Source organism: Nicotiana tabacum, chromosome 3 (genome assembly GCF_000715075.1).
Source record: "Nicotiana tabacum cultivar K326 chromosome 3, ASM71507v2, whole genome shotgun sequence".
NCBI classification, from domain to species: Eukaryota; Viridiplantae; Streptophyta; class Magnoliopsida; order Solanales; family Solanaceae; genus Nicotiana; species Nicotiana tabacum.
Window position 1 is genome coordinate 26978093 of NC_134082.1, and position 19954 is coordinate 26998046.

At 40.5% G+C, this 19954-nt stretch overlaps 1 protein-coding gene across 4 annotated transcripts; it reads left to right on the forward strand.

Annotated features, from left to right (window-relative positions):
• The first annotated feature begins 14202 nt into the window (after positions 1 to 14202).
• Positions 14203 to 19359, forward strand: LOC107818147 (uncharacterized). Of its 4 annotated transcripts, none has more exons than XR_012707420.1 (10): positions 14203 to 14465; positions 15285 to 15639; positions 16332 to 16365; positions 16623 to 16832; positions 17263 to 17352; positions 18217 to 18282; positions 18369 to 18460; positions 18564 to 18611; positions 18707 to 18997; positions 19116 to 19359. XR_012707420.1 is itself a non-coding variant. In XM_075249294.1 (9 exons), exons 2-9 carry the CDS (start codon positions 15311 to 15313, stop codon positions 18816 to 18818), a joined length of 981 nt encoding a protein of 326 aa, XP_075105395.1. In that variant the 5' UTR covers positions 14203 to 14465; positions 15285 to 15310; the 3' UTR covers positions 18819 to 19359. The 4 variants fall into 4 exon arrangements, 2 of the variants coding, with proteins under 2 accessions (XP_075105395.1, XP_075105396.1); XR_012707421.1 differs by having other exon boundaries at positions 14283 to 14465; positions 15282 to 15639; XM_075249294.1 differs by having other exon boundaries at positions 18707 to 19359.
• Positions 19360 to 19954: the final 595 nt, after the last annotated feature.

The window sequence follows — 19954 nt, forward strand, 5'->3', positions numbered from 1 at the left end:
GTTCATGGGGCTCAGAATAATACACAGTTGGAAAAATTTATCCGTAAGGAATATTGAGATTATTACGTATTTTTCATGCATTTCATACATGTGCATTGACCCATGACCAGATGGCTTTATATACACGTATATATGTAAATAGATGTATATAGAATATGGGAAAAGGTTATGGCATTATATACGCACCACCACCTGATCAACTGGTATATGATGGTGTTGTTGTCCACAGTGGCTGAAATATGACTCAGATGGCGTTATATACGCGTACATATGTACGATATGTATATGGGATATGGAAAAAAGGTTACGGCATTATATATGCACCACCACCTGATCAGCTGGTAGATTTTGATAATGTGCCCACAGTGGCCAAAATGATATGATAGGATGCCCTTCGTGGCTTGATAAAATTATGTACACCCATACCTATGCATGACATGACATTTATACGCATGTGCATGACGTTATAAATGTTTTAGAATTTAAAAAGTTATTCAGATTTAAAGACGTGTTTCTATATTCCATGTCTCATCTATGTCTGTTACGGACTAATTTTCATGCCTTGCATACTCAGTACATTTTTCGTACTGATGCCCTATTTCATAGGGCCTGCGCTTCATGCCCGTAGGTGCAGGTAGGCAAGCTGATGGTCCCCCTTCTTAGGATCCTTGATCCGTGAGAGTTGGCGTGCTCCACTTGATCCAGAGCTGCTTTGATTTTGGAACAATACGTTTGTATGTATATATATATATATATATGGGTATGACGTGGCTCAGTCCCGTCTTTGTACAATTATGTTTCTATTAGAGGTCTGTAGGCAGTATGTCTAGTGGGGTTGTATGTGGCCTTGTCGGCTTTCAGTTTTAGATGTATAGTTGTCTGTAGAAGCCTTGCCGGCTCGCCCACTGTATTCGGCATGTATACGTACATATGCCTTGATGGCATTTTTCCATCATGTCTGTTATTTCCGTAATGCAGCAGATGTTATTCAGGTTCATATCTTAGACGCATGCTTAGGGGTGTTTGATAGGTAAGACTCAGGCACCCGCCGCGGCCCATCGGTTTGGGTGGTGACAGTCCTAACAGGAAAATGATATATCAGGCAAAATGGTCGAATGAATCGTGCCCGCATAACTGGGCCCCCGATGGCGGAGACGTATGTACTTGTGCCAAGTAATCAAAGAATATCTTTTGCCAAAGCATCTCATACTCCAAAGGAAACTCAGAATTTTCGCAAAAATGATTCCTCCATCAAGAACGCCCCGAATACTCGGAGACTGGCATCAACAATTTGGCACCCGCATGACCTTAGGGTCGGAACTCCCAACTCATAAGCCCTCGATGAGGCAGCATGAAAATCACGAAACATCTCCAAGGCCAAAAGTGCCCCGAACACTCGGAGACTGGCGTCAATATCTCCAAAATTGCATGACCTCAAGGTCGGGATCTCTAAAATCATTAGCCCTCAATAAGGCAATACTGAGCTCACGAGTAATGGCTCCCGAGACAGAACAACCTCGATGACTCAGAGACTGTCGCCAATCGCCATGTATTAAAAAACCCGAGGCCATAAGACTCCGAGCGGGCAGACTCGGTCTCGTAAGACCTACACAAGGCAACAACAAATTTGTAAGACCTCAAGCTAGGCATGAACCATAGTTGTACCAAGTATCTAAAATCTGTAAGACCTTAAGCAAGGCATGAACCATACTTGTACCAAGTATCTAAAAACTGTAAGACCTCAAAGGCATGAAAATTTTGTAAGTCCTTACTACAGGCATAACCTCGATCCCAAAGTTAAGGTTATATATCAAATTTGTAAGACCCTTAAAAAGGCATACCATCGATATAGACACCTAAACTACTACACACGGGACCAAAAATGGCTCTGGCCAAACACAAATGACTACGGTCACACGGTTGTACCAGCCAAACTAACGCGACTCGAGGACGCCCGACCGTTGCTACAAAATCATAGGCCATTACTTCGAATCTACTTCGAAAAGAACCGGTTTAACAGGCTACCCTCGGCATAGGCAAAAGAGCTTCGACCATTTCAGCTCCAAATTATAGGCTTCGAGCTACTTAGCCTCTGAGCCAAACCTCCCGAGGTGCTCGAGCATCGCCGCAAAATGACTTGAAATCAAGGTTCTTCCCGAACTGACAACAGGTCAGGCAAAATTACTTTAAAAGTCCTTAACGAGAGGAAAATAAAGCCAATAAAAGGTCTCTTCGACCCAAGGCATAAGACCTATTATCGCCAGCCCACATAAAAGGCCGCATCGGCCCAAAGCGTAAGAGCCATTGTCGCTAGCTCACACAAATCTAAAAGCTTGAGGGTCAAATGAGCTTGAGTCATAACCCGATTTGGAGATGGAACCTAAAATATTTAACTTCATATGCCTAAGGGCAAAGCGTAAGAGCCATTGTCACCAACCTAACGAGCCTCAAGGCCATACATATAGAAGATCACTTCGATCAAAGGCGTAAGTGCCAATGTCGCCAGCCCATGCAATCATAAAAGCTTGAGGGTAAAATGAGCTCGAGTCTAAACCCGAGTCAGAGATTAAATACAAAATAGTTGAACAAAAGCATAAGAGCTCAAACGCCAGCTTGTACTAAAGGTCCTAGCGACCTAGCGCGTAAGAGCCCACAGGCCCGCAGAATGAGCCCCAGGACCATATCACGAATCTAAGAATTCTCACCATCTCTGAAACCAGTCCACCTTGTCAGAAGAAAAGCAGGAAGTGGTACAGAAGAAATAAAACCTCAAGTTTTTCTTTTATTTACAAATGTGGAAAAATGCATTCTCCGTCTACAAGTGCGCTATGAAGTTATCGCATATAAAATGGCAAAACCTACACCCTCCCCCAGGGAGCTACAGCCTGCTAGCCTCATCTTTACTCTCCTCGGTGTCGGATAGGAGTAACCGAGCATCACGCTCATTCGCCCTCGCTCACGCCAACTCTTCCGAGAGGACAAAACCCCAAGAGCAGATCTCCTAGAGAATCTTTCTTCGAGACTTGCAACGAGCATATTCTTTGATCCTCTCTTCGAGATTGAGGATCCTCCTCAACTCGCCTTGAGCATCAGTAACGTCCTTTAAATAAATCTCCATCTCCTAATCAGCCTTAGTTCGGCTCAGCACTACTTCAGTCCGGGCATAAACGATCTCAGCCCTGACCTTCGAAAGCTCGAATTCGAGCTTCGTGATCATATCTACTTGAACTAAAGCATTATCACGAGCTAAGCGGAGTTGAACCTCGAAGGAAGGAACTTTAGCCAAGTCATCCTTCTCCTCTAAAGCATGAACCTCCGCCTAAGCTCTTAGCTCGTCACAGTCATTCTTGACTCGGTCGGCTTCATCCTGAAGACTTTCCAGGGCTTTTGTCATTTTCTGCAACTGGGATAGATGAAGAGTTAATGTCAGAAGTTAAAAGGCGGAACGCATACTCGCCCGAGATGGAAACATACTTGCTCCATCAAGTATCTCTCATAATTTGAGCACTAGCCCGCTTCATATCGCAAGTGTTCCAGCTTAACTTCCTTTTCCTCGCAAAGAAACCTAAGAGATCTATCCTCATCTAGAGATTTCCGGAGCCTGGCTCCATGACGGAGCATCTCAGACCTATGCCTATCAAAAGCATGCAAATGAAAACTCGATAAGGAAAGGAAGACGTGGGACTCAGAAGGCCTATGTTAAAACTCATCGGGAAGTAAAGCCGGTGGACTTCCTCGTAGGCCGAGCGCACATCTGTTAATCTAGTCCCCTCCGCCCTGGAAGAATCAACTCCGGTCGGGGCACGATCGCTTGGAGAAACCACCTTTCCAGAACTAGAAACATCGAGCGCGGAAGGTTCAGACCTTGTTTCCGTTTCAAAGCCTGCACCCCGTTTTGGCGTTACTCTGCGTGCTATCGCCCTGCGAATGCATATCTCGCTTATTCCTGTCATTCTTTAGCCCGGGAGCTGGCAAACCCTCCCCCACTCCGGAGGAGCACGGCCTCACCACAGAAGACTCTTCGATGCCTACGGTGGCAAGATTAATACGCTGAAAGGGAGAATGTCTCTCTAAATGAACGAAGGGGAAGGAAAAATTAGTACAAACACACATCGTGGTGTTTTTCTTCCCATATGCCCCGAGACGAAGCTCTCCACCTGCGCTCCTCGCAAGTTGAGTAGGTCGCCAACTCTCGAACCCAACCAGGTAGATTAGGAACGTCGCCCAACGCCCATAAAACTGCTATAGAAAACGGAAAAACATGGTTACGAAACTAGCCTTCGCCATAAACAAATTTGATAAGGCACGGGATGTACCACTTACGTATATAGTTCCATTCCTCAGGAAATGGCATAAGTTCTTCAGGATTAACGTCAGCAGTGCGGACCCGGATGAATCGATCCTCGTCGTCAATAATGAAGGGCGTGGTCGACCCGCACCGCAAGGTTAGCAGACCTCGGTGGTGAAAGGGTTGGTACAGCCTAATGAGATGACTGAGCATGAATTCAAGCCCCGCCTTCTCTCGCAAAGAATCTCATCATCAACATTATTCGCCAAAACGATGGGTGGATCTGTGCCAAGGTAAATTGGTACTTCAAACAGAAGTCGAGCATGATTCTGTCAAGAGGACCCAGTGTGAAAGGATACGTGTACACATTCAGGAATCCGTCAACATGATCCCAGACGGCCTCATCTGGTGAAAGTATCTGTAACACTACTCTCTTCCCCCATCTTCAGTCTCTCCTCACTAACTCAAGGTGCTCCTCTCTTATCGAAGAAGTAATCTTCAAGGTAATCTCTCGTTGATCCTTAGCATCGGGAGCGGAACTCTCCACTCTCTACCGGACAGACACCGATGTGGTAGTCATGACTATGGCGAGACTAGAGAACTGAAGCAGAAACCTATGCAAATACTTTAGTGTTGAGGTAATGAAGGGCTCAACGCTGAAACATAAAGGATAACTATCTAAAAAATCAAGATCTCCAAAGGAGCGAAAGCGACCCTATATATAGAAAGAAAAGGCAACGATTAGCCTGCCTAAGAAGCCAACAGCATCATCGCCAATCTCAAGGTGGTACCCGGCCTCGAGGATCTCCATCTATGAGAAGTTAGGATCCAAGAAGACAACAACATCATTGCCAATCCCGAGGTGGTACCCGACCTCGAGGAACTCCATCAAAAAGAAGATAGGCTCTAGGGAGCCGACGACGTCGCCAATCCCGAAGTGGTACCCGACCACAAAGACCCCCATCAAATAAAGGAGTTAGGCTCTAGGAAGCCAACGACATCGCTGCAAGTCTCGAGGTGGTTGGTACCCGACCTCGGGGACTTTCGCCAAAAAGGAATCAAGCCCAAGGAAATAAGCATCTAAGTTCCACCCGTATGGGCTTGGCCCTGGGGTACCATCTGAGCTTAAACAAACCCTCCTCCAGGATCTATCTACAGCACCTTAAGGTTATCTTTTCTAAGTTCGAAGCAAGTTTCCAGGAGGTTTGGATTTGTGCGAACCTCCACCCGGGAACTACCCTCGAAAGTTTAAAGGCAGTCCCTGTCCACGGGCCTCCGAGCAAATTTCTCCTCAAAGATTACCACGGAGCCTAAGTGGTAACTCATGGTTTTTAGGCTCGAAGCGTTACACTCATTTGACTGGAAGTAAAGGGTCCAAAGACCCAGGCTTATCTACCCGATCTAGGCTCGACATTGGCACCAACCGATAGAGCCATACATTCAGAGTCTTTGTAAACATAAATAAAAGGGAACGCGGCAAGCGTCAAAGACCAAGTTGAGGAAATATCTTCGTATTCATAAACATTTGATTACAAAAGCCCACAAGGGGTCCTTACATATGATTACAAAAGCCCACGAGGGGTCCTTACATATGATTACAAAAGCCCACGAGGGGTCCTTACGTATGATTACAAAAGCCCGCGAGGGGTCCTTACACAGAAACAAAGAAGCGAAAGAATACATATGTAGTAAGAGCCTGGAACCTAGTCTACTCTTGAAGGTTCATCTCCAGTGGCAGCATCGCTGAGCCTCACCTCCTCGAGCATGAGTCCTCGAGGGTGATATCTTCGACCATCACCTCCTCTAGGTTCCCATCTCGATCCCACAGATGAATACCCCCGAGGGAGAAGATGAAGAAGAGACAAGAGGGAAGATAAAGAAGAGGAAGGTGATGCAGAAGAGGTGGAAAAAAGAGACATATCCTGCCGAAGCCAAATCAACCCTACTTGCACGACCGCTCTGAGTCCACATTCTAGCACATCATGCCATGCAATATTAGCATTCGGTTGTGCCATTTGATCCCTTGAAAAAAAAACCAAGGGATGAAGAGCCACACCATGCTAGGATAGGAGAGTGAGAAGCGGTGTATAGTCCGAACACTCTCCTGAGCAGCGGTGTAGAGTCCAAACGACCTTCCAAGTCGGAAGAAGTTGGCCCCCGATGTATCATCACCTCAAGCTAATAACGACAGCAGTAGCAGTCGTAATAACAACAGCAACGACAAGACAGTATAATCTCGTTCAACAAGCAGAAGCTCAAGCAGAAAGCCATCACGCAGCTTATAGAAATGATGCCATACAGCCTTAAGGCCGTGAAACCCGAACATGGTGGTTAACAATGTAAGAAGATAGTGAGAAGAAAGGGATGAATGAATGGAGAAAGGCACTTGGATAAAGAGATAGTGCTGGAATGCCCCCATTTATAGGCCATCAATGCGTTCTTGAAAACTAAATCGATAGCGTTACTGTCACTTTGAAGAATAGGAATCAACAGTGCATTAAATGACGCCGAAAAGACAAGTCTATGGGATGTCCCGGTAATCGTGAAGTCTTACCTCATAGGTTGCGACATCAGTATGACGTCGTCGTGGAAAGCCCAAAGAGTTGGGCATCAAAATCATTTCCCATCGCTTCGTTTTAGGAAACGCGGAGACTATCTATATACGGTAAAATCAGAGGGTCCAATTTCTCGTTATTAAGGCATTTCATAAGACCATCTCGAAGCCTCGAGGTTGCAAAGCTGTGACCGAGTTCCCTCCCTTGAGGCTCGTCAACGCTCGACCTAGAGGCAATATTGACCGTGGCCAGGGTAAAAATGGGGAGTTCCCAAAACACACGGCTAAGTATGACAAAGCCTAGCCGACCTACTCTAAACCTGAATCAGGGTGTCATGTCTAGCTGTCACAGCTCCATATCTTTACAATTAATGTATTTTGTGCTGTGTAGGGATTCCCCTTCTATATAAAGGGGATCCTTGTCATTTTGTAACCAACTGTTGCTCCAACTACTCCATAAGAAATATACAAGAACATTCTCTTTGCTCTCTAGTATACTCTCTTGATATTATTGCTTTCATTTATCATCTTCATATTTGTTCTTCATTTATTGCTTTTCATTGGCCATAAAGAGCATTCATTGATTATTTTATAGCTATTAAGCCCTATCCCGATTACCCTCGATAGCTCGTAGTCGAGCCCAAAGATCGACCTCGAGGCCCGAATTGACAGGCTCGAGGCCCCGAATAACTAGCTTATCTGTTTTATTATAGCTCTCTCCTTAACTTTATTTTGTTTCTAAATCTCACATATCTAGCATCAACTTCTGAACAACTAGCATAAAAATAGATCACGTATATTTAGAGTCTCATCAACAAATTTAATTGTTATTACCATTTTCACGGTAAACACTCATTGTTAACCATAAAGAGCCTTCATCAAAGCTCTCAAGCTAATTGTAATTACCATTTTCAAGGTAAACAATTTGGCGTCCATCGTGGGGCTAAAAATAATAGTGATTGTTTTCTTGCTGGTTTACTACATAACGCAAGTTATCTTTCACACTTTTCTTGTCCAAGAATCTTTGATTTTATGTCAAAATGTCTAAATCAGTAAATGCATATGAAAACAACGGTCTTGAAGACCATGGAGAGAATGGTGTAGCCATTCCAGGTATTGGTGTACCACCATGCAACCCTGAGGACGCACCAGAGCCAATCCCTGCAGATGTGGTCTCACGTGATGCCCAACATGTCGATATAAGCTCCCACACTAATAGGAGAGTACGCCAAGGATACCAATAAGAAGCTCAAAAAATCCCAGCTCGGGAGGAATAAGAGGTTAGCCTTCACATTATTTTTGAGATGTTGCAGGCATAGCAGCTAGCAATTGCTCAACTGCAAAGCCACCAAAAAAATCCAAGTACAACGGCCCCAAAAAATGGCCCCTCGGACCGAACAGGTACCTGAAAGGTCGAGTAACAATGGGTCAGCAGCCGACCCTATTATTATGAAGATGCTCGAAGACCTCACAAAGAGGATTGAGTCGGGTGAAATGATGATATAAGCCAACGACAAAAAGGTAGAGACCTATAACTCGAGGGTCGATTAGATCTCGGGCGCACCCCCGATCCTGAAGGGTGTTGATTCGAAGAAATTCGTACAAAAACCATTCCTATCAGAAGCCGCTCCAAAGCCTATCCCAAAGAAGTTTAGAATGCTCGATCTACCGAAGTACAATGGAACCTCGAAGCCTAACAAGCACGTCACAGCTTACACTTGTGTCGTAAAGGGAAATGACCTGAAGGACGACGAGATCGAATCTGTCCTGTTGAAGAAGTTCAGAGAAACACTTTCAAAAGGGGCCATGATGTGGTATCAAAACCTAACCCCGAATTCCGTAGGCTCATTTGCCATGTTGGCATATTCTTTCATAAAGGCACATGCTGGTGCCATCAAGGTGGCTACAAGGAAATCTGACGTCTTCAAAATCAAACAAAGGGAAAATGAGATTCTACGGGAGCTCGCATCTCGCTTACAAATGGAGCGAATGGAATTACCACCAGTCTCCGATGACTGGGCAGTGCAGGCCTTCACCCAAGGGTTGAATGAGCGAAGCTCGGTGGCTTCAAAGCAGCTGAAGTAGAATTTGATTGAATACACCCCCCCCCCCCCATGACTTGGTCAGATGTTCACAACTGATATCAGTCGAAGATTAGGGTCAAGGACGATCAATTTGGAGCCCCCTCTGGCTCAGTATATCCAAGCAGACTCCTAGCAAAGGAACCAAAGCCGAACAAGGAAAGGTACCAACCATACATCGAAGATAGGAGAAACGCCCCAAGGTGTAACATACCCCAAAACGATCGAAGAACAAACCGAGGTCAGAATCCTCAGGGACTCATAAGCAGAGTCGAATTCAATAGGCACACAGGGCCAACGGAGGCACCCCGCTTGTCGGAATATAACTTCAACATTGATGTTTCAGCAAGTTAAAGATACCAGGTGGCCAAGACCTATACTATTAGATCCATCGCAGAGGAACCCCAACTTTGTGTGTGAATTTCACGGCACACATAGTCATAGGACCGAAGATTGCAGATAGCTCCGAGAAGAAGTATCCCGGCTACTCAACAAACGATACCTCCGAAGTTCCTTAGCAACCGAGCCAAAAACTAGTTTTGGGAAAAAGAGGCAAATAGGAAGAATGAAAAAAATGAGCCGCAGCATGTCATCCACATGATCAAGGGAGGAATGACGTCCCACAAGAACCCACTATCAGAAAAACAAAAATATCCATCACCAGGGAAAAGCGAACTCGAGGTTACATATCCAAGGACAATCTCACGTTCAGCGACGAGGACATCAAAACCCTATCTCAGCCTCATATCGATGTACTGGTAATATCTTTTCTTGTGAATACATTTTGTTTACTGTGAAAATAGTAAAAACAATTAAATTTGTACATATGATTCTAAAAATAAGTGATCTATTTTCGAGCTAGTTGTTAGAGCAGATGATGCTAAGAATGTTGAATTTAATGATGAAATGCAAGCTTAATCAAGGTAGTAATCAAACCGAGGGGCCTGCCGCCCGGATATAGGACTAGTTGATGGGGGACCTCGGGGTTGATGTCAGGGTCATGCTCGAGGTATCGGTGGCAGTCGAGAATAGGATAACAGTTAATAAATGATCAAACAAGGCTCTTTATATCCAATACCAAGCGATAAAATTAAGAACAAGTAGGAAAGCAATAAATATTATAGTGGCCTCAGGCTAGTGAGAGCGAGTTTAGAAAGAAGAGAGAGAGAGAGAGATTATTGCACTTGTGGAGAGAATGGAGCAACATCAGCCGTTTACAAGGTAGTGCGAGTTTCCTTTATATAGGAGGGGAACTCAACTATAGTACAACATACATTAATTGTTAAGTACAGAGATGGGACACCTAGATGCGACGCTTCGGCATAGGCTTTGGATAGGCCGACCCTGTCAAACTTAGCCGTGTGCCTTGGGAGCTTCCTCTTCTGTCCTAGCTTTGATCTCTGTCTGCTCTGAGTCGGACCTCGACGAGCCCCGAGGGAGGGGACTCAATCGTGGCTCCACGTCCTCGGGTTCTCGAGGCATCCCTTTGAAATGACTTAATAGCAAGAAAATAAGCCTTCTGATTTTTGCCGCATACAGATAGTCTCCGCATTTCCCAGAACGAAGCGAAGGGAAATGATTCTGACACTTGACTCCTCGAGCTCCCTACGGCGACGTCACACTAATTATGCAACCTATGGCGCGAGCTTTTGTGGCGACCGGGACGTCCCACGGATTTGTGTATTTCGAGTTCATTCAATGCACTGCCGATTCCCATTCTCCAAGGTGAATGTACCGCCATCGATTCAGTTTTTCAAGGATACAGTAATTGCATCCTCCGGTCAATCTTCCAAAGCCTCGATGACCATGTCGTAACCCCCTATAAATGGGGGTGCTTTGGCGTTGTTTTTCCTATCCCAGTTCCTTCATTGGCTTATTTGCCCATTCCTTTTTATCATCTTCTTCTACCCTTGCGCATCATGATTGGGCATCATGGCCTCAAGGTCGTTTGGTAGAGCTCCCTTAGATTGTGTTGTGGTCCTTTGTCAGGGCTTACCTTTATTGTCAACCGTTGATATCTAACTCGGATGCGAGCATTCTTTTTGATCCTCTGCTGATCGACATGGCTTCTTTTTGAGCCCATCATCGTATCTACATGGCTCTTTTCCGAGCCCATCATCATACTTCGGACCAAGCCTGAATTGATCTGATAGGCTCGGGCCATCGGGCCCTCCGAGTTGCATGGAGATAATACGCCAAGTTTCGGAGCTTTCGAGAATGTTATCCTAAATAAAGGTTAGCTTTGGGTACCTGGGGGTCCCTTTTGATCTTGATGCAGATAGCTTTATAAAGCGTATAAGATAGAATTCTGTTGAGGAGTTGCCTGTACTCAGGCGCTGCCTCGGGCCTTCATGGAGCCTTCGTGATTGGAGCTTTGCATGCTTATTTCTCTTTTTAGAAAAGGAAACTATGAGACCGAGTACCGTCTTAAGTTGAGTGATGGCGTTGAAAGCTTCCCGAAGCCCGACTTCTTTTTTGGCGGAGGTCCTCGAGGTCGGACACTATCTCGAGACTGAACACAATACAGTTGACTCTTTGAGGCCTGGCCTCTTGTTGATGGATGCCCCTAGGGTCGGGTATCGCCCCATCGATCTGTATCGAGGCTGTTGGCTTCCCAGGGCTCACTCCGGGTAGGGGAGTCATCACTGCTTCTCGCATATATATGGGGCGGCTTCGACTTCTTCGAAAGACCTCATTATTTTAGATAGCTGCACTTCTGCTTTAGCATAAGGTTCTTCATTTCTTTAGGTGCAAAAAGGCATTGGCCTCCATGATGTTCTGAGTACAGTTGTGTTGATGAGTTTCTTCTACACATACCATTTGATTTCTTATTCTAAGTAAACTCTCAATTCTTTTGATACAATGCACCGCTAATATTTTTCTCTCTTTCTTCTCTCTGATTATTACATAGTAAACCAAACTGAAATACAGTGCTTGTTAAGAGTGGAACAAAGAGCTTGAGGTTGGTGAGACGAAAGTATGTCCTTCTTCTTCTTGGTCTTCGACTATAAATATCCCTTGAGTGAAGATCTGTTTTGAATCTTGATTGATACAGATCTTGAAAAATTGGCAAACCCAAAGGAATTGATCCTTGAAATCGATCTTGATTGACAATTCTCTCCAATAATTGTGGAGCTTTACAAGGGCTATTCCTTGAATCATGACAGGTATAAATAACTTTCCTTTTGACGACGTGATTTGATAGCTGATCGAATTTCCCTTCTAGGGCTTGATTGATAATCCTAGCGGATTTTTAGGCTTGACACGCTGTTCCTCTTAAAGATTGGATTGATGATTGGTGCAATCATTTACACATGATCTTCTGCTAATTTGGATCTTCCTTCCTTGAATATCCGGGATTGCTTCCTTTTGTAGATCTTTTATGCAAAGTGACAATCTTCTTTACATTTCTTCCTGCCTTGCTTTTTGTCTTGAAAATTGCTTCACCTTGGACACCTATAATAAGAATAATATTATTTTTCATCATTGAAACGAAGATCTAATAGAGACCCGACTAAATAACATAGTACCTATTCTATCCCTTTCAAATATAGTAATAACAAAAGCGGTGGAAACTGGAAAGGTTGAGATTATTGAGCTTCCCAAAGTATCCAGACTACAACCCATTTTTAGCTAACTAGTCTGCCACTCTACTTAGTTTCTCTAAACACATGCATCAAAGTAGGATAACAAGAACAACAACATTAACAACCCAGTATAATTTCATTGGGGGTCTGGGGAAGATAGTGTGTACACAGACCTTATCCCTACCATGGATAGAAAAGTTGTTTCCAAATAGACCCTCGGCACCCTTCCCACCAAGAACTCCCCATCAAAGTAGGATACCGCACATCAAATAGTAAAGACCATCATTCATGAATTCAAATTACTACATACATTGTTTGTTTTACGGACAAGAATTCAAATTCGAATATCAACAATTTGTTCCTAAAACATTTTTTTTGTGTGTTTAATAGATGAGAGTAGTCTAAAATAATCCTTATTAAAAACTGTCAGTGCAAATATTAAGGATTAATAATAACATTTAATTTGTTGGAGCAACAATAGCAAGATAATGGGAAGTTATGAACATGGGTGGCAAAATGGTCAAAACAAAACAGTTAACCACCCATATTATTAGTTAAAAAATGAGCTGGATAATATACTTTTTTAAAACGGGTCAAATATAGATAAGAATTATAGAAATGAATAACCAATGAGTCTAGCTTTTACATTTGTAAATCTCAAATTGGGGATTCCTCAAGTTAGGAAGACTAAGAATTCTTCTAAAAGTGATCATATGCAAGAAGTCATAGACAATATGGTTACTCATATTATTCGCCAGTTAACCCCTTTTTTATCCGTATTTAATATGAATCGGATATGATAATTTATCCATTTTTTTTATTATCCGTCTTCGACCCGAACCATATTCGATCCGACCCGCCTATTTGTCACTCCTAATTACGAAGGAAGGAAGTCATTATTTCACTTTCAATGAGAAATATATGTGGAAAAATAATTTCCGCCGTATTAAATGCACTGTCTTCATTGTTACGAAACTATCAACAACCAGATGCTTCCAGCCAATTGAGATTTGTATTTCCGTTGGCATTGTAATACTATCCCCACATTCTATTTTTCTACTCCTATTATTTGACTGAGTAGCTTATAAGTAAAGAAAGAGTATACGTAGGGAACGGAAATTACATTCATAAATGGTACAATTGTTTAATACTATTTGGTTTCTTAGGTCATCTTCGACCTTTATTTCATTTTTGTCCCCAAAATAAGATAACTTACTCCAACCATTCCCCCATTTTTTTTCCCAAATTTTTTTATATTCTTCTTTCCCTTCTATATTATATTATTATCTTTCATTTCAATTTCATTTTTTAATTTCCATTGAACAAATTTCATCTTTTATACCATTTATTTTTTGAGATAATTATATATTTTTTGTACAATTATAACTTATAACAAAATTAACTTACAATTTTACATAAAAATAATAAATGCACGAAAATTAATTTATCAAAACTAACACCAAAGTTAAGATGTAAAATTAATATTATAAAGATATTACATAAACATAATTAGGTATATATAAAGAGATAAATTAAAAAATTTAATAATAAAATAATAATAAAAAAGTGATGAATAATGTACCTCATATTTGAATGAACACTATTCATCCCCATTTTGGGGACAAAATTGATGAGGGTGGGAGCTAAATTACCCTAAAAATTATCTCCGTTATGGGAAATGGGGATAAGGTTGGAGATCACTCCATATTTGACATCCACGTGGAAGTTTTATGTGCTTCTGCTCTTCTCGTTTCAATTTCATTTTTTATCCTAAAATACATCATCTTTTTGGTCACACTTTCACTGGACCCATCAGTTTAATGCTCAACTAACAAGTTGAAACCACGCACATTCCCCTATTTGGTTTCATGTCTTTCGTTAAAACAGAAACATTTTCAGCTCAGGGAAGTAAACCACTGACAGCTTTTTGTTGAATCTTGAAGGAAATTTTCTGGGTAAGTTTACTGTCTATTCATAGTTCTTGTTGATCTTAATGCTTGACTAATTGTATTTTTTACTTTTTATGTGGAATTTTTTGAGAGTGCTTTGTTTAGAAGAGCATCTTTATTTTCTAAAGAGGATTCTGTCTCGTATTATGCTATTACGAATCTTGAAAAATGCTTTTGGTTTTCTTTTTTATAATTTGTGATCAAAATTGAATATTTTTAAAAACCAATATGAAGAATATAATCGAGCCTCCTTGAGCTAGGAGAATATATTATGTAGAGTGGATGGCTTAGAGTCTAATTAAGTTCAAGTAATAGAATATTCCGATTATGGTAATATAATGTTCTTCCATATATATATATTCAATATGTTTCAGTAAATACTGAAAAAATTCCTAAATAGTGTAAAAAAAATACTTTACTAAAGGTCTAGTAGTACCTAATTTCATAAAGAGTTCCTTTTTTAAGTTTGAAAGTAAAAGTACTTACCTATTATTGAGCAGAAAATGAGAATGGAAGGTTACATTTCAAGAATAATATGATTTCTACAATTTGAAATATCACGTTTCGTCTTCGATTTCTAAATTCTAGTGAATTGCTAGGTGCACAACTTAGTTAGAAAGATAAATAAATAATAAAAGGATTTAAGATATAAACATTGACGGTGTAAAGATTGTTTTCATACTGTAGTTTAAGTGTTTAACCTATGATAGTAGATTACTTATCATTTTATTTCGTGACCATTTAATGTTATCACAAAGATTTACTTGTAATTACATTATGCGTGACTTGTTTGTTAAACAACAATTACAATGAGCTTTTTAGCAGGGTCTTCAAATCATACTTGGCCACCTATGACAACAGATACAACAACTCCAAGTTATTGGTTGAACTGGAGATTCTTACTCTGTGCAATATGGATATTAGCAGCTATGGTGGTTTCAATTCTTATAATATGGAAGCGTGAAGAATGTTCTTCGAATTCGAAAAGAAGCCAGCAAAGAGAGAATGGGCAAATGAGAGCAGGGATTTTGTACAAATATGATGTTTGGAAGACATGTTACAAAGCAATCCATCCTAATTGGCTGCTTGCTTATAGACTAATTGCTTTCGCCGTGCTTCTCTCTTTGCTCATTGCAGATGTAGTTCTTCATGGCGTACGCATACTTTATTTCTATACTCAGTAAGGATTTTCTCCATATTATTTTGCTCCAAATTTCATCTTGGCATTACTCGGTTTTGCCTTTACTGTATGATAGGCAGATATCTATGATTTAAACTTGATATGTTCAACCTTTAAGGTTCTTAGACTGAACACGAAGTACTTTTTGAAATTATGGGTTTAAACTTTAGTATTTGTTTAAATTGTACTGTTTTTTCTTTTACATATATATATATCTATGCTTCACGGGTCGAAAACACTAGGTCAGTTGAACCCGTTGGAGATAGGCTGCATCTTCTTTCGGTGACAACCACTTTTTTGAATTTGGATGTTGTGGAGACTGAGTAATTTTTGATGAAGTCATGTTTAAAGCCTGAATAATTTTTTATGGATCCACTCATTCCTCAAAAACTAGCGACAATTTCCTGACAAGGCACTTAAAATGTTTATTTTTAATTCCTTGTGATATCTCCTTGTAGTATTGAAGTGCTATACTGTTAATTTTTTCCTTTTAATACACAAACAGCCTCACTAGAAGCCTCAACATTTGAGACAGTAACTAAGAAGCTCTTCAGAATGTAAAGATAACAATGTCAAATAAAATTCACTTTTGACTAATGTTATGTTAACAAGCTATTATATTGATTGAAATATGATCGATCTTATCTTTTGCTTTTCATTGTTCTTTTTTTTTTTCTTTTTTTACTCAACAGGTGGACATTCACCTTAGTTACAGTCTACTTTGGGGTATGTTATTAATCTATGACCATCTTTATTATTCATGTCTGGATATGATATTGATTATCTTTAGATGTTCCCCTTCTCATTTTCAAGAAGAGAGTAAAAGTTAAATTGTAGTGTTCCTCCTGCATGGCATCCTATTTATTACTTCGCCCTTATTTAACTGATTGGAGAATTTATGTCATTCACCGCACCTTCCTTTTTCAATGTACTGTTCCTTATTTCTTATATAATTTGGTAATGCCCTCAACTAAATTTCCTAGCTAGGATCTTCACTCTCCATTCATGGCTGTTTCCAATCTCGCAAAGGAGGTAAAGGTGATAGTGTTGATACAGAGAGAGGCACTTACACTACTCCAATTCCTGAAAATGCAAACGTTCTTATTGTATCCAATGGCTTGAATTCCCATGGAGAACCACATGTTAGAGAAGCTGCAGGTCCTTGGAGCGTTGCCTTTCAAATAATATTCCAGGCATGTTCTCTTTAGATCAATTTACCTTACCTTTGTTGCAACAACAACCGGACATGCAAATTTCTTTTTCTTTCTTTCGCTGTTGGGGCAGAGTCGCAGAAAGTCTATCTACTACCATGTGGTATATAGAATCTTCTATAATTTCTCACATTCGTCATAGATGTTGGATTATCTAGTTCTTTTCATCTTGCGTAGTTGCCTCTAATTAGCGTATTTTCACTGTTCAATCCTACAAGTAAATATTCTGGAGGTTCATCTTTTATCATCTGTCGTGTACCTTCATTATGATATTACATCTCCTAAATGAAGTAAATGTCTGAAATTATGTAATATCGAGTTGGGCACATTCATTAAAGTGGTTTAGTGCTTATTCGTGCTGCATTCTGTGGGTATTTGGCTAATTCTTTCCCATCCCCCAAATAATTTGTAGATGACTGCAGGTGCTGTTGTTCTTACAGATTGTGTTTTTTGGCTCGTTATCTACCCATTCCTCACTGACAAAAATTACAGATTACATTTTGTAAGTATTAGAACTTTTGCTTTCTTATCTTAATCTTCTTTTAGTTCAATGAAGTTTTGCTTGATTGTGTTCGTCTTTTATGTATTGCTTCAATTCAAGGCTCATCTGTAAAAGTATTGATGGAATCAAGCTTGAGCATTCATTTAGTACAAGGACCTGATTTTTTGGGCAGTTATACATATCTATCCAACTGTTATAATCTTCAGCTTATTAAGTAGTCACTTCTTGCCATCAAAAGATGACAAGTGCATTTTGTCCCTGCCATCTTGATCTCTTTCCCCCTGATTGTGTAGTTTAGTTTCAGTTGTTTCAATTTTTAGTTTTTTCTTTTTGTTTCTGACTTTCTTCTGATATTTTCTAGAAGCATGAATCATCAAAAGCTAGATAGAGTAAATTCATTGTCAATTGCCGCTAAGTGCTTTTTGAAGTCCACAAAGTTTAATCTCAGTGTTCATGTGTGTCGTGCTTTTACTATTGACTCTGGCTGAGTTCTCAAAATAAGGGAAAAAGTTAACATCGTACTTCCATGATCCACATTTACAAGAAAACTTCATTAGAGTATTTCTTTGGTGGTTCTTTCGTCTCACCATTTGAAAGAAGACAAGCTACTATATACCTGCATGCCAATCGTCAAAGTCTCCATCTTAACTTACGGACACAGAAAGGCTTCTCTTACAACAGGGACCAGTAGATAGTAGTTTCATTCGTTTATGAACCAGTAGAATGGTAGTATTCACACCTACATGTAGACATCATGATTAGTTAGTATCGTGTTATGAACATAGGTTATACCTGATTTACATGGGCCGCCCTCCCCTCTCTCTGCATTTGTACCATAAGCTGATAGTCTACCTGTTACTGCAGCTGGCTGTTTGTATGCATTCTGTCAATGCTGTTTGCCTTCTCGGTGATGTGTTTCTAAATCGTCTAGTAAGTTTTAAATTCCCTCCTATCTAAGCATTACGTGTTGTGCATATATAAGCGGTGGTTAATACTCTGTCTTGCTTCCTTTCCAGCGGTTCCCTTTCTTCCGTGTAACATATTTTGTGCTCTGGACATGTGTGTTTGTCATTTTCCAGTGGATCCTCCATATTTTTGTCTCAATGAGGTATATTTGCAATTGATCATGGTATTGACCATTATTATTGTGCGACATCTAACTCACATAGCCTTATGTTGTTTACTGAAACTGTTAACTCTTGTTGCAACAGGTGGCCTTATCCCTTTCTAGATTTGTCATCTCAATATGCTCCCCTTTGGTATGTGTACGACCTCATACGAGAAATCAGTATATGCAGAGTAGTCAATTTGCTTATTGTGCTATTAATGCTTGCTCAAAAATGTGAAATTGCAGGTATTTTGCTGTTGGTATTCTCCATCTCCCTTGCTATGGCTTCTTTGCCTTGCTAATTAGAATGAAGAACTGTTGGTTATCCAGATTATTTCATAGCTCCATAAAGATATAATCAGAGTTGCAGATGGTCAATGAGTTCAAACTTCAGTAAGAAGCCCAGCATTACACGGATCGGATCACTCAATGAAACCTTAAAGCTGTCTGGGGCAGGAGAAAACTCATATTATGCACTGCCGAGGCATCAATTGGTAAATAACATTATTTTTAGGGCCACTCAAATAAATCAGTAGGGTAAGACATCCGATTTATTTTTTCCAAATGACTTAATTTACTTGTTCTGGTTTTTGGTGTAGTTGATAATTGATTGTTGATTTAATTTAATACTGGACATTAAACCATGATTTTACAGGGTGGTTCTACAGTACAAATGAGATACTCTGGTTTTCGGTTTGTCATGTATGTCTTTTTATCTCCATTTCATATTTTCTGTAACTGCTGATGCTAGTTAAGATAGCCTAATTTTCTAAGCTGGTATCATTATACGTATTTAGCCAAAATTAGCAGCGCAGCTGCTAATATCTCCATGTTGTGCCTATGTATAGCATTTTTTGCACCAATTTTATACACAATTAAGACTGCTACATGTTCTAAAAGTCTTCAACTCTATTTTCGCTTCGGTGTACTGGCATATACAATTATTGTTTTCTTGGACGATTTGTGCATCGGGCTGCCTTTTTTTCCCTTCTGATAACCGAGAAATTTTCAAGGTCCAACTGGTGTGGATCATGTCGTTTCGAAAATCAGGTCACTGCTAAACTAGTCAATCTGGCTAGATATATTTATCCTAGATGCTTCGTTTGAACTTCCATTTATGCACATATTTGGTTGTTTTTAAACCGAGGGTCTATTGGAAACAACCTCTTTATCCTCACAAGGTAGGGTAATGTATGCGTCCCCAGACCCCAGACCATACAGTGTGGGATAATACTTGGTATGTTGTTGTTGTTGTTGATTGTTTTTAATGTAGCACATGAACCAGATTACATGCGTCGAAGATAATTCTTCTTCAATGAAATGTAATTGTTTTCATTTGCCAGTAATATCAACTGTTAATACAACTTGTTCCCTAGAAATCACATGTTGTAGTCAAGTGATTAATACATTTATTTACCGTCATCAAAGAAGCTTCTTTACATGATGCTCAGCATGGTTAGATCAGATATGTATCAGATAAACAAGTCTTACAAT